Genomic DNA, 15,425 nt, shown 5'->3' on the forward strand with positions numbered 1-15,425 from the left:
GAAATATAGATACTATATATATATATATACAAATACTATACAAATAAAATTAGCTAAATCACACTGCGTAATATATAGCGCCCTATCTTACATCCTGATGCTCATTACTATCTTACACCCTGCTAACAGTCTGTTATCACTACATCATTTAAAAAGCAACATTGCTTCTGAATATATCTACACAGATGGGCGTGGTGTTCTGGAAATGAGGTGTGTTCAGGTCTTTTCTGACATTTCTGGTCTATTGCTTGATTATCTTGGTAACAGAAACCATAGGTGCTCCACTGACCGATTTAAACCCTGACAGCAGTCAATAGTCACAAGTCAGATGTTCATAGTATATCTTATATACGCAGGTGTTCAACATGTGTACACAAACCCAATTTTTATATAAAAAATAAACAGAATACTACATAAAATAACATTGCTGCTGCCGTCACAGCGTGAACCAGCAGGTCAGTGTCCTCTGCTGAGAAATGTTGGACACGTCCAGGTAGCTGCACCATTAAAATAGCAAACCTCCAAAGTTAGAGATCACCTGGTTCTTAAATGGATTGATTAACAAGTGATACGCTGATTGGTTTATTTCAAGTTACGCCCAAAATTAAGAGAATTACACCCATGATTACTTAAGAGAATTAGTACATACATTTTTTTCTGTATTTCATGCTGAGCAAAATGTACTTTACCCGTCGTTACGATAGCAAAGACACACTGACACGCTCTAAATCAAGCAGCACGGTGCACGGTTGACGGTTTGCATATAGATAAAGATAAAACAGGGCCCTTAGTCTTCAAACCATCTCATTTACACAGCTTGAACACCTGAAACATGAACCTTAACTAAACACATACATGTACCTGAGCAGTTTACCTTATTACCTGCTGCCAGCTATGATCAGTTACTAAGCACAAATAAAGCTAATGCGCAGCCGATACACATTAACAGAATCTGGAATGACTGAGATCTAATCTTAACCTAATTTTACACTCGTACACGAGCAGCTACCCTGCCTGTCGGGTTTCCTCCCCTGAAGCCAGTTAATCACGCAGGCTTAGCAGGAGTAATCCCATCCCCTTCCAGTGGGACCTACTACCATGTTTTAAGGTCAGCCAATCTGACCAGGAGGGCAGCCAACTCCTCCTCTCCCCTCGCCTCCCTCTGACCCCTCCCACTGCTATTCTTCCATTACTGTAAATGTCACACTGACTCAGACTGAGTTATAAAATAGGCCCAAATAAAGTTTTCTGACAGAGACTGGATATGCCTCCGCCTCATAGTATTATATTATACTATATATATAATTACATCAGTCTGAAAATATTTACTCCGAGACTGTACAAACTGTGGCCTGTAGACCAAAGATTAAGTAAAAAAAAAGTCATTTTGGAACGTTCCTGTTGGTCCACTCAGCATGACAAGTTTACGCTATGTAATGAACAGCTGGAAGACTTACATTTTGTCAAAAATTGAGTATGAAAAAATCGATATTCCTGTACTATAAACATTTTAAAGAAAAAATTGTGGTGAATAATGTTGTGAAACAGTTTTTCGGAACACTTTCTTATTTTTATACTATCTATTTATTTATTTATTTAGTTAGTTATTTTTTTATCGAACACATACTGTAGATTGACATTTTGGGAACCTAATCCGAACCTTTCTCTTGTACTATTATTTAAGATACAGTACATTTTAAAAAGAAAAAAAGAGCCTTTATAACTTTATAAAAGTCATTGACTTGACATAAATGAAATTATAAGAACCAAAACGCCCCCCTCTTCAAAATGTAAAAGCTTCTACTTTAAATCAATATCACTAAAAAGGCATTTATAGATGTAACAGATCAATTTTGTGTAGGTTAATGGGGGATTGTAATAAATGGATATATCCTTACCCAACAAAATTGTTTATGCAGCAAAAATTGTTTATCTTGCCCTGTCTAGCCCTGATTTGCCCTGATTAGCCCTGCCTAGCCCTGATTTGCCCTGAATATCCCTAACTAGGCCTGATTAGCCCTGCCTAGCTCTAACTAGCCCTCCGTAGTAGCCCTGATTAGCCCTGCCTAGCCCTGATTATCCCTGTCTAGCCCAGGTTAACCCTGATTAACCCTGCCTAGCCCTGATTATCCCTGATTACCCATGTCTAGCCCTGGTTAGCTCTGCCTAGCCCTAATTATCCCTGCCTAGCCCTAATTATCCCTGTCTAGCCCTGATTATCCCTGTCTAGCCCAGGTTAACCCTGATTAGCCCTGCCTAGCCCTGATTATCCCTGATTACCCATGTCTAGCCCTGGTTAGCTCTGCCTAGCCCTGATTATCCCTGCCTACCCCTTATTAGCACTGATGAGTCCTGCCTAGCCCTAATTATCCCTGTCTAGCCCTGATTATCCCTGTCTAGCCCTGATTATCCCTGTCTAGCCCAGGTTAGCTCTGCCTAGCCCTGATTAGCCCTGGTTAGCCCTGACTAGTCCTGACAAGCCCTGGTTAGCACTCCCTAACCCTGACTAGCCCTGATTATCCCTGTCTAGCGTAGGTTATCTCTGCCTAGCCCTGATTAGCACTCCCTAACCCTGACTAGCCCTGATTATCCCTGTCTAGCCTAGGTTATCTCTGCCTAGCCCTGATTAGCCCTGGTTAGCCCTGACTAGCCCTGAATAGTCCTGACAAGCCCTGGTTAGCCCTGCCTAGCCCTGATTAGCACTCCCTAACCCTGACTAGCCCTGACTAGACCTGATTATCTCTGCCTCTGGGCCCTAAAAACAAACCTGCACTTGTTCTAATAAAAAGAAAACCAGTGAAACTCAGTATAGCCGATACATTATGATGGCCAGTGTATCTTTCACTGTTAACAGAAAGCGATGGCTGCTACAGAAACTGGCCACACGCAGGGCTGGACGTCAGCGTTGGCTCCCAGACGCCACCGAGTGCATTAAACCCGCGCTCCAGCTCAGCAAATGGCCGCCCGCACCCACAGCAAAGACAATAAACAGCAGCACTTAGCGAGCGCTCAAGGACGTAATTGCCTATTAAGCACAATGGAGTCGTACGTCTTTCTTCCTGCGGGACCTCCTGTTCTCTGCAGATACCGCACTACAGTAAACACTCAGCTAGCCTACACGATTGGGAAGGATTCATAACTTCTCCATCTCTATAGCCTAGTGAGCAGAGCTGTAGTGTTCTGGAGTAACGAAAACAGTTGTGTTGATGGTGTTACAGGTATGCACAGCCAATTAAAACATTAGAGCCAATCTCATTTCTCTTTTGTACCCTACCCCTTGTTTCTGAGGGAAACCCTTCTTCCTGCTGGAACAGAGTTAAAAGACCACCCGATACAGATGTAGATACAGGGGTTGGACAATGAAACTGAAACACCTGTCTCATTTTAGTGTGGGAGGTTTCATGGCTAAATTGGAGCAGCCTGGTGGCCAATCTCCATTAATTACACATTATTGCACCAGTAAGAGCGTGAAGAGTGTGAAGGTTCAATTATCAGGGTAAGAGCACAGTTTTGCTCAAAATATTGCAATGCACACAACATTATGGGTGACATACCAGAGTTCAAAAGAGGACAAATTGTTGGTGCACGTCTTGCTGGAGCATCTGTGACTAAGACAGCAAGTCTTTATGATGCATCAAGAGCCACGGTATCCAGGGTAATGTCAGCTCAGCATACCACCAAGAAGGACCAACCACATCCAACAGGATTAACTGTGTGTAGCTGCTGCTGCTTAACTAGTTAACTTTAGAACTTTCTCGTATGTCTTCAGACAGGGGGTAGGTGCTGCAGCAATAAATTATTATTGTGCATTATTATTGTGCAAATTAGCTTTTGATTAGCTTTTATTTTATTTTATTTTATTTTTCCGTTCCACCTTTAATGCTGCAGCCTCTGCAGTCTGTTGCACAGTAAAGACAATTGGCCAATTTAGAAATACCTTTGCTGTTGGTTACATCTCTCTCTACTGCTGGTTCCAGGTTTGATGATGATGATGATGATGATGATGATGATGATGATGATGATGATGATGATGATGATGATGATGTTTTAGGTAAGATAAGGCAGCACAGGCACTAATGACAGCCTCCCTCTTGCAGGTCTGACGGATGAGAAAGTTAAGGCCTACCTTTCCTTGCACCCCCAGATGCTGGACGAGTTTGTGCTGGAGAGCGTGAGCACGGAGACGGTGGACAGATGGCTGAAACGGAAGAGCAGCAGCCGGCCTGGAGGTACGCTATAGCGGGGGCTAAAAAAAAAAAAATTGCTGTCAAAATGCCGTCATCAAATCAAATAAATTTTATTTATATAGCACTTTTTTTTTACAATTGATAATGTTTTAAAGCAGCTTTTGTGAAGAAAATTGTGATCACAGGAGAGACAATCAGAGAGAAAACTGAAAATACAACACAGAACCTCCTGTGATCAACAGGAGAGGAGAAACTCTGGGAGGAAGCAAGCTACACATTATCTTATATTATTACATGTACTCTTACACGTAGTATTTATTACATGCATTATTTATGCTATTATATAAAGGGGGGACCCATCCTCCTCCGGTCAGACCACTTGAAAAAATTAATGTTATAAAGTTGTAATAGATCCACATAGGTCTTTATTTATTGATTTATTTATTGATTTATTGATTTATTCAGGTGAATATCTACACCAGCAGTGGAAGCAGTAAGAAAACTTCTAGTCCTAGTTAGAGTTCATATCGTCGCTGTCCTATGAAAAACACTTATCTCCATTTTTGTCGATTTTTAGTTTACTACATAATTTGAACAGATAAACTGTCCCTCACACTGTGCCAAAATTTCTTGATGAACGGACCAATAGAAACTCAACTTTAAAATGACCTGAAGTAACTTCTTTTTAAATTGACTTCCATTGAAAGTTTAAAAGATTTTTTTTTCTCTCCTCTAAAGTTGCTGTTTTGGAGATAAGTGTTTTTCATTGGACAGCAATAATATAAACTTGTGAGCAGCTAGTCCGAGGCTGGTGGAATAAACTGGACGATGAGCTACAAATCTGTGGTGGTCAGGCTTCTTTATCCGGACAGGTAACCTGAGAACCTGAACCTGAGGGTGGAGCATCCATGGGTATCATGTGCTGACTAGCTTTCCGCTCCACACCCACGTCGTAAAAGTGATTTTATAGACAAATTCAGCACTAAAAATGTAAATATAGATGTTTGGGGGAACATCTGCTGTGTCTGTCTCGGGCGTCGTGCGGTAAAATCCTCTGGAGTCTATAAAATCTAGGCTTTCTATCGATTGAAACTCCGTGCAGCCAGCGCTGTGTTGTTTGGCCTCAAAGCGTGATTTCCAAATGGAATCAGACTGGTTGTGGGAAATGATCCTGGCAGGGGGAAAAAAACGGTGACCTCACCACATCCGCTGGAGTTGGAACAAGTCTGTACACTTGTACACACGTGATTCATTAAAATAAAATGACAAACTTTTCAAAAAGGCGTTTGAAATGCACTTCACATCAGTGAAGTGCCAGGAGGGACGTAACTTCCTCGAAACTGTGCATAATTGAAGGGAATCGGACCAATCTGCTTTCGCTTTCATGGGAACTGGGAATGTGCAGTCGTACTTACGTGGGAAAGCCGTTTCTTCTCAGAGTGAAATCCTTATGTTAGTGTGTGTGTTCGATGAGTAACCAGAGCCTCTGAGAGCCGGCGAGGGCGGGATGGAGTTGTGGGATGGGCTGTGGAGAAGGAGAGGCTGTGAAAGCCTGGGTGAAAGGGTCTGCCGCGTCTGTACGGGTCATTAACGGTGTTTGAGAAGGCACGGCTCGCTCCGTGTGCTGCCCGCGCTGTTCGCCGGACCCACCACATCCATCAAGAGCCCACAGGGTTGGCGGCCGGCCCGCGCTCGGCCTCTGACGTCAGAACCAACCTCCAGGGGCACGCAGCCGGCCGGGAGGAGTGGAGGTGTGGGGAGGGGGGCTGAATGTGTCGCATTTTGGAAATGTTTTCTGCATGAGAGCAGCAGCAGCAGCGGCGGCGGCTGTGGAGTGCAGGGCTTTCTGGCTCGCCGGCTGGAGCTTTCTGACCAGCTTGGATAAAGCTCCACAGCCCGAGAACAGGAGGAGAGGTGTGGTGCTGCCAGAAGAACGTAAAACTGAGCAGCTCTCTTGCAGAGAAGAAGATCTGAGAGCGTAAAGATCTTATCTGATGATGTGGTTTGGTTCTTAGATGCATTTGCTATCAGTGATGGAGGAAGAGAGAAAGTGGAAGGAAAAGGGTTTGGAAATGGGAGATGTAATCTCTTAATGGAGTTTGATTGATAAGTAACCCAATACAGATGATGGACAATAAAAACCCAAGTAGGGAACAGATATATAATATTGCTTATTTAGATTTACTGGCTTTAAACGGCATGTCAAATCATTTTAGATGAAGAAAACTTATATTCGTCTTAACAGTGTATTTATTTTTTATTTATTTCAAATGCGTTATATATGTTATGTTTTAGTTTTGTATTTTTTTTAATGTTTAAATATTTTTAATAAATAATTGAAGTCCTTTAATAAGTCGTTTTCGCTTCCCATGCAGTAGTTAGGACTCCCTCTTTTCTATTACACAATACTTTCAGTTTTGGGAGGGGAGGGTGCTTCCTCAGAATCTCACGAAGCCAGACAACATCACTGAACAGATAAACGTCCAGGAAGAAGAAACCAGTGGACTGGAAACGTTGCAATTTTGTTTTAGTTTCTGTTTTTGCAGGGGGTAACTATTTTTCCTAGATCTTCAAACTTTACAATGGGTCAATTTGAGCCTTAACATAACAGGAGGGTTAATAATGCATAGAGAGAGAAACGGAAGGGAAAGAAAAACGTAAAATCATTTCCAAAATGATGTGGAAAATTTGAGGAAAAAAGTTGGTATAAAAGGAATTTAGTAAAAACTTAACTTAAACTCATGAAAATATTTTACAGGGCCATAGAATGGTGTAGCTCTGTGACCTGTTTGGAAAAGGGTTACTTTTTACAGTCTCTCTTTATTTTTTCTGTTTTAGAATCATGTACATTTAGTACATGGAACCGAAGAACCAAGACAGACATCTTTATCTAAAATGCATTAAATGGGTCCTTGCGATGCTCATTGCTATCTTATACCCCATCAACAATCTATTTTTACAAACTTGCGTCTGCATTCCTAAAATAGCGTCAGAGTTTAGAAATATATCTACACTGATTGGCGTGGTGGTCTGGAAGTGAGATGTGTTCAGGTATATTTCTGCCATGTTGCTTGATTGTCTTTGTAACAGAAAATACAGGAGCTCCACTGACTGAATACAACCTAGACAGATGTTAACAGTCAGATGTTCATTGCTATCTTGGAAACACAGGCACGCCGAGTGTACACCCTCACTTATTACACACACATAAACACACAGCAGCACAAACCTAACTTTTACATCAACAATAAACAAAATGCTGAATAAAACAACACCTACTGTTCCTATTAATGAGCTGCTGGAGCTCCTTCACAGGTAGCAGCACCATTAAAATAGCAATCCGCCAAAGTCAGAGTGCACCTGGCTCCTTAAGGGAATGATGAGCAAGTGACACTCTGAATGGTTTATTTCACGTTACGGCCAAAACTCACCCATACTTACTTAAGAGAATAGTACATGCCTTTTGCTCTTTTGGAGTTGCACAAGGTGTACTTTTCCCGTCATTACGATAGCAAAGAAACACTGACACTCCCTAATTCATAATGCACAGTGCACGGCTCAACTATAGATCACTAAGATAGGGCTATTGGATTAAAATATTGATGTTATTAGTAGTGTTGGTAGTTCTCAGTCATTATGCGTCACAGATCTCTGTTTTATTCAGTTTCATGTTGCATAATTGAAATGCTGATTTCTCTGCAATGGCTGATTAAACAGAGGCGTTGAGAAACTGCTGTCCTGCTATACGTTCTGACCTTCCTCATTCCTGGCAGGACGACGGTTGGTAAAGTGATGTGAAACTCACAGTTGTTAAAGTCGAGTTGGTCACGCAGTGACTGATTCGTGACCAGAAGTTACTCAGACAAGAAGACACAGAGTGAAGTGTTGAGAAATCCCTTCCTCTTCCAGACCAGAGATTCACACCGTCTAGCTGATGTTTTTGAGGTAATTCTAAAGAATTCTGAGGTCAAACTCCATCTTCTTTATTTCATCCACTTTGTGCAATGAAGCAGTTCCACTGGGCAGCTAAAAAAAGCACCAGAGCATGATGCTACCACCACCATGTTTAACAAGCAGTTGGCAAATGGAAATCTAACCTTCACTAAAATTGAGATTGTTGTCTCTCTCTGTTTTAGCATATTTTAACATAAACTATATGTCTTCCAGTTGAGTAACTAAAAAGTGTGTGTGTGTGTGTGTGTGTGTGTGTGTGTGTGTGTGAGCTTAAGGAGTGTTGTGATACTCATTGCTGTCTTAAACCCCACCAACTGTCTATTTTCATTCCTTCTGCATCGTTTAAAAAGCGGCAGTGCTGTTATTGGCTGTTTTTTGTTTAGGTAATTCAGTTGATTTATCAGAGTAATCTATAGATTAATTAATGATTTAATTGGCAGTGATTTGCTCTATTCAACCCATTATTATTATTATTATTATTATTATTAATATTATTTAAGTGTGTGTGTAAATGACTGAGTGCAGAGGTGTGTGAAACTGCTGAGGTGTGATGTGTGTGTGTGTGTGTGTGTGTGTGTGTGTGCGTGTGTGTGTGCGTGTGTGGCTGTGACTAATGAGCACCCCATGGTCCTGCTGACGTCAGTCCCTCCTTTCCCTCCACCCCAGGCCAGCCCTGTGGACCACACACACACACACACACACACCTATAACACACACACATGTGAGGTAATTGATAAGTCCTGAACCCTCTGTTGCTGCGTCTCCAGAGGAGCAGCACAGCTGTTCTAATGTATGTATGTAACACTCTGTCCTCCACAGCACTGTTCTACCTCTCCATCACTCACTCTCTCCATCTCTCACTCACTCCATCTTTCAATCTCTCACTCTCTCCGTCTTTCAGTCTCTCTCTCCATCTCTCACTCTCTCTCTCCATCTGTCACTCTGTCTCACTCTGTCACTCTCTACGTCTCTCACTCTCTCTGTCTCTCACTCTCTCTCTCCATCTCTCACTCTCTCTGTCTCTCACTCTCTCTCTCCATCTCTCACTCTCTCTGTCTCTCACTCTCTCTCTCAGTCTCTCACTATCTCTGTCTCTCACTCTCTCTCTCAGTCTCTCACTATCTCTGTCTCTCTCTCACTCTCTCCATCTCTCACTAAATTGTCTTCAGCACAGTGATGGTGTGTCAGCAGTTTGGAGGAAAGTGAAGTGTGGATGAAAGTAGCAGATGGCTCTATGGGTAGCTTGCTGGATTAGCGTCATTGCTAACCGGATACGTGATAAAGCGGCCTCGAACGCTCTCACGCTGACAAACTCCTAACTCTTTTCATCAATGAGTTCTTTGACTGAAACGTGAAGCTAGGCTAGACAAGGTTGAGCGTAGAGATTAGGGGAAAATGAAGCATTCTGATTGGCCGAAAGCTTAAAATACACAAGTTACGCAAAACTTGTACATGCTGGCAGGTCTCCTTTAGTTGACGTTTTTTCCAAACCTTCTCAAACCAACCAGTTACAAACAGCCACAAACACAAACACAAAGTGTTTATCATTAAAATAGACCAATGGGGGTTCAAATTTAAAAATCCACCCCTGCATACAGGCCTCCATAATTTACTTAATTTATTTAAGAGATTTTCATTTTAATTACATTTTTCATTAAAATTGACAGTATTGTACGATACAAAATGGCACACACCTATTTATTATTATTTATAAATTATTTCATTTCACATCAATATTGGGATATCCAACATCATTATCACATTTTTGTCCATATCCTGCACTGCCTGTATGTGGTGAGTGTGTGTATAAAAAGATTTAATTGAATTTAATTAGCCTCACCTGAGGAGAAATTAGACAGGAATTAGAAGTTTGTTTAGAGCACACACAGGAATGAAAAGAAAGAACAACACGGGTCCTGGGTCAACTGGTAGAGATTACAGGTCAGTGAATGAGGTTTGAGATCATTGTAGATGTTCTGTCTCCAGCCTTGTTCCTGATTTCACTGAACACTGATCAAACCCAGTTTTGTACCGACAGTTTTAATGCTCCTCCTCAGGGCACAACCTAAAAATACAGGACCAAAGAGATAAAATACTCATGAGCTCAGAGCCACGGTTAAGCTTCAGCAGGCCTGGAGTCACAGAACAGATAGACTCTTTCAGCACCAGATTCAGCTAATAAAGAAAACTGATTACTCAGAGCTTAACTACTCACACATCAGCAAAACAAGACTTGTTGATGGAGAGCAGTGAATATGTGAATTTTCATAATTCTGCATATTTCTTCACCATTATACCATTTAACATTATATTTTTGTGTTTATTAACATATTTCAGTTAAGGGGAACTGTGGAAGTCAGGGCAAGAGCTAGACTACCAGAACAAAGGTCTGAGAATGAAAGAACAAGAGAGTGATGTGGGAAAGGAAAAATAAAACTAACTTTTAAGCAGGACAAAATACATTCATTTAATTTATATAAAAAGTGGGAAAAGTGGCAAAATAATAAAAACAACAAAAAAAATGATATGGTTTCAGTCAGATCTTTAAATTTAGTTTGCTTCAGTTTCAGTCTAAAATGTTCTTCTCAGTGCATCACTAATGAAATCCAAATGTCCAGATCATAACCTACTTGATTTATAACAAAATATAAAAAAAATATTTATTTAAACTTGTTTTATTTATTTTTACTCTACCAGTAAATCTTGAAGAATGTCTGCCCATCAGTTTGTGACCTTAAGCTCAGGCGCACTTGGGTTCTGCAGCAGGACAATGACCCGATTTTGTTTATCTTTGTCTGATGTTAAAAGTTGATTGGTAATTTAAAAAATGTAATAATGACAAAAAAAAAACTTTAGAGAATGTCTATGTCTGTGTCCGTCCACCAAACAAACTGATCGATCAGCAGCTTGTTGAGTTTTGGATAGATTTACCCAAGCTGACACACAAGTCCTTCCCCACACCTCTCTCTCTAGCTCTCTTCCTACCTCTCTCTTTCTTTTTAGCTTTCTCTTTATCGCTCTCTCTCTCTTTCTCTCCCCCTATCTCTCTATATATCTGTTTATCTGACTCTCTCGCTCTTCTGCAGGGCAGTGTTGACACCATGTGCATGTTTGTCCTCGTCATCTATCATGGTGTAAAATCACATGACCCTCCGCGGCACTAAGAGACAGAGAGACACTCAATGCAAATCTGAACAGTCAGGCAGAACAGAGCCGACTGTATTACATCTTCGTTCAGATCAACAAGGACACATTTCCCAGCATCCTCAGTGACTTTCAGAGCAGTGAGACGCTGCAGTTGTTATACTGTAACTATTAGCAAATTTTTTTTCCTGTAGATTAAACATTTAATAACGAGTATTTAAATAAAAATAAAGGAATCAGTGTTACAAACACTTAGGGCACAAGGTGCGTTGTGATGCACATTGCTATCTTACACCCCACCAACAGTCTATTTTCAGTCTGTTTCTTGTGTCTGCATTGTTTAAATAGCATTAGAGTTTAGGAATATATCTACACTGGTGGACATGGTGGTCTGGAAATGAGGTGTGTACAGGTACATTTTTGGCATATTGCTATCTTAACAGCAGAAAACACAGGTGCACCTCTGACTGATTACAACCTAGACAACAGTCATAAACTAATTCACTTATTAATCATGGATATGGTTACTTATGGGCGTAACATGAAATAAAAGTATCACTTATTGCTTATCATTTCCTTTAAGAACCAGGCGAGCTCTGACAGAGAGAGATTGGCAGATTGCAATTTTAACGGCGCAGCTACCTGGACTTGTTCAACGCTTCTCAGCAGAGGAAACTGAGCTCCAGCAGCTCATTTTTACGGGAACAGCAATGTTATTTTTTATTAAGTATTCTGTTTATTGTTGATATAAAATTGGGTTTGTGCTGCAGCGTTTTTGGAGTGCGCTTCACACCTGCGTATCTAAGATAGCAATGAACGTCTGACGGGTGAGTGCTGTCAGGGTTTTAAACAGTCAGTGGTGCACCTGTGTTTTCCCTTACCAAGATAACTCCTCAGGTTAGGTATATTCAGAAGCACTGTTGGTATTTAAACGTTGCAGGCGGAAGGCAGCATAAAAAATAGTCTATTGGTGGGGTGTAAGATAGCAAAGAGCATCAAACCGCTCCTTGTGCAGGGTGTACGGTAGGACCCTTATTGTGTTCATCAGTTATCTAGGTATTTCGTGCTTGTGGTGAGCTTTGGTAGGGATTGTAGCATGTTTCTCCAAGTTAATGACTGAGGTAAAATGACTGTAATGTACACTAAATCTCATTAACTCTGAGCTGTGAGGAGCCTTGTGCTCAGGCCTAGACCCAATTCTTCCCATTAGAGACGGGTTCTCCACGGTGCTCTCCCTCGCTGAGCTGATAAAGCAGAAGACTGAATGCAGAAGTTCTTAGCTAAGAAAAGACAAAACAGTCTAAAAAATGTGTGTGATTTGTATTTATATTTACATTTTAATTCAGACCTTCTCTTTGCTCTGTTTTATCTTCATACAGATGAGTCCTCAACTAAAGAAGTCAGCAGGGTAAGTGAGGCATCATTTCCTCAACATCAAACACGTCCTCAGTCAGCGAGGCAGTGAGGACACTGGATTGCGAGACATTGGATAGTGAGATGAATGAGGATCAGTTAGGATCTGATGACTGGGAATTTTGTCATATTATTTTTTTTTTTACTTTATTTACATTAATAATGCTATATGAACTACACTATATGAACAATTATTTTATTTTATTTTATTTTATTTTTTAGTTAATTGCTACAAACAAATCAGTTAATAAAATGTCCGTCTTTTCTAGATAGTTCACTTATTAACTTATTAAAAGTGGTATTAAAAAAACTGTAATGTTATAGAGCCACTGAGACAAAGTAACAGTATTTTTTACTAATTTAATGTGATTTAGAACACTTTTTAATCAAGTTTTTTTTTTTGTTTTACTGTTTAGAAATGTATTTATGAAATAAAAATGTCAATATGTTTAAATATAAATTATTACACACAGGCTTTCAATGCAATGAATTAAGGAAATAAGAAAAACTAAAAAAAAATAATTGGATTTATTTGCTATATAGATTTTATAGAACAATATGCATTACAGACACTGGAGATAATTCAGGTCTAAATGAGATAAAATCTTGTTCCTTAATTTTTTTGTGTCATCATTGTTATTAAGGAAACTGTGGTATAAATAGGCCTGCAGGAATCTCAGTGTGTTACACTCTGCTGCGTATACAGCTCACACCACGTAAAAATGATGATTTTCTTTGATTTTACCAAATTAAAAACCTCTGGAATATAATCAAGAGGAAGATGGATGATCACAAGCCAACAAACCACCAAACTGAACTGCTTGAACTTTTGCATCAGGATTTTTTTGTATAAAGTTATCCAAAAGCAGTGTGTAAGACTGGTGGAGGAGAACATGATGCCAAGTTGCATTTTATTAAAAACAAAAGGGGGTTATTCCACCAATCCATTGATTTCTGAACTCTTAAAACTTTATGAATATGAACTTGTTTTCTTTGCATTATTTGAGGTCTGAAAGCTCTGCATCTTTTTTTTTTTTTTGTTATTTCAGCCATTTCTCATTTTCTGCAAATAAATGCTCTAAATGACAATATTTTTATTTGGAATTTTGGAGAAATGTTGAGTGTAGTTTATAGAATAAAACATCAATGTTCATTTTACTCAAACATAAACCTATAAATAGCAAAATCAGAAGAGAAACTTATTTAGAAACTGAAGTGAATTGAATCTTATTTTTTTCCAGAGCTGTATCAGCAGTTTAGCATTAAAAAGACATGTTTATATGTTTATTCTGGCCGTGTTTTTTCTGGAGTCTGAATTCATACCGGACGCCACATTTGAGCAGTGCATGTGGTTTATGTGGATGTGTGGGACGGCTAGTTGCATGATGTGTGTCTCTTGTGTCCAGCAGTACCAGGACACCAACATGCAGGGCGTGGTTTACGAGCTCAACAGCTACATGGAGCAGCGGCTGGACACGGGAGGAGACAACAAACTCCTGCTGTACGAGTTGTGCAACATCATCAAAACAGGTCAGCCCCCCTCTGACCTACACACACACACACACACACACACTCTGGTGAATAGATTCATTTTCTAAAAGACAATCATACTAAATTGTTGGAAAAATGTTTAATAAATAAAGCACAATTGATATTTACAGTATAACATTATTATATTTTCCCAATGATTGTTTTGTACATAGGCCTGTCTCGATAAGGGTTTTTTGTGGACGATATATCGTCTAAGAAATTATTGTGATACACAATATTTTTTTTTTTTTTTAAGACTATTAAATGCCACTGAAATAATGATAACAGAATAGCATAAAAAAGCAATTATACATATACATATACAAGACAACAAAATTTAAATAAATAATTTATTACAATTAGTTTGGGAATTCTATACTTATTCCTTCACCTACTTTAGTCCACACTGTGTGTATGGAGTCACAATTATATTACCTTGTTTACAAAATATCACAATATAGTGAACCCTGGAATTGCATCACCAGGTTCTTTCCAATCTACAATCTTACTAATTTCACTAATAATTAAGTTTTTATAAATGTAATGGTGCAGGCAGTTTACAGGTAGAGAGAGAGAGAGAGAGAGAGAGGTAGTGAGTGCGAGAGGGAGTGACAGAGAGGTAGAGAGAGAGAGGTAGAGAGGGTGAGTGGGGTTGCGAGTGCAAGAGAGAAAGAGAGAAAGAGAGAGAGGGAGTAATACAGAGGGAGAGAGAGATAGAGAGGTAACGAGTGCGAGAGGGATCGAGAGAGGGGGAGCGAGAGAGAGGGAGTGAGAGAGGGTGAGAGAGAAAGGTAGAGAGAGAGTGCGAGAGGGTAAAAGAAAGAGGGGTTGCGAGTGCGAGAGGGTGAGAGAGAGAGAGAGTGAGAGAGAGAGGGGTTGCGAGTGCGAGAGTGTAAGAGAGTGCGAAAGAGAGAGGTAGTGAGAGAGAGGTAGAGAGGGTGAAAGAGAGGGGTTGCGAGTGCGAGAGGGTGAGAGAATGTGAGAAAAAGAGGGGTAACAATAGAGAGTGCGAGAGGGTGAGAGAGTAAAAGAAAGGTAGCGAGTGTGTGAGGGTGAGAAAGAGGGTGCGAGAGAGAGGTGTAGCGGGAGAGAGAGAGGTTGCCAGTGCGAGAGGGGGAGAGAGAGAGTGCGCGAGAGAGGGGTAGCAAGAGAGAGTGCAAGAGGTTGAGAGAGAGACAGAAAGAGAAAGAGACAGCG

General features: G+C 40.3%; 1 protein-coding gene across 5 annotated transcripts in view; it reads left to right on the plus strand.

The window, feature by feature from the left end:
- The window catches only part of pde10a (phosphodiesterase 10A), a 98,321-nt gene that overhangs the window by 59,251 nt on the left and 23,645 nt on the right, over positions 1-15,425 (plus strand). For 2 of the 5 annotated variants that reach the window (XM_022685200.2, XM_022685203.2), the window contains exons 2-4: positions 4,098-4,229; positions 12,665-12,693; positions 14,105-14,228. In XM_022685200.2, the coding sequence (XP_022540921.1) occupies positions 4,098-4,229; positions 12,665-12,693; positions 14,105-14,228 (285 nt within the window). The remainder of the gene's footprint in view (positions 1-4,097; positions 4,230-12,664; positions 12,694-14,104; positions 14,229-15,425) is intronic. The other 3 variants (XM_022685201.2, XM_022685204.2, XM_022685205.2) reach the window with 2 other exon arrangements.

This window comes from Astyanax mexicanus, chromosome 7 (genome assembly GCF_023375975.1).
Source record: "Astyanax mexicanus isolate ESR-SI-001 chromosome 7, AstMex3_surface, whole genome shotgun sequence".
In the NCBI taxonomy this organism is placed as follows: domain Eukaryota; kingdom Metazoa; phylum Chordata; class Actinopteri; order Characiformes; family Acestrorhamphidae; genus Astyanax; species Astyanax mexicanus.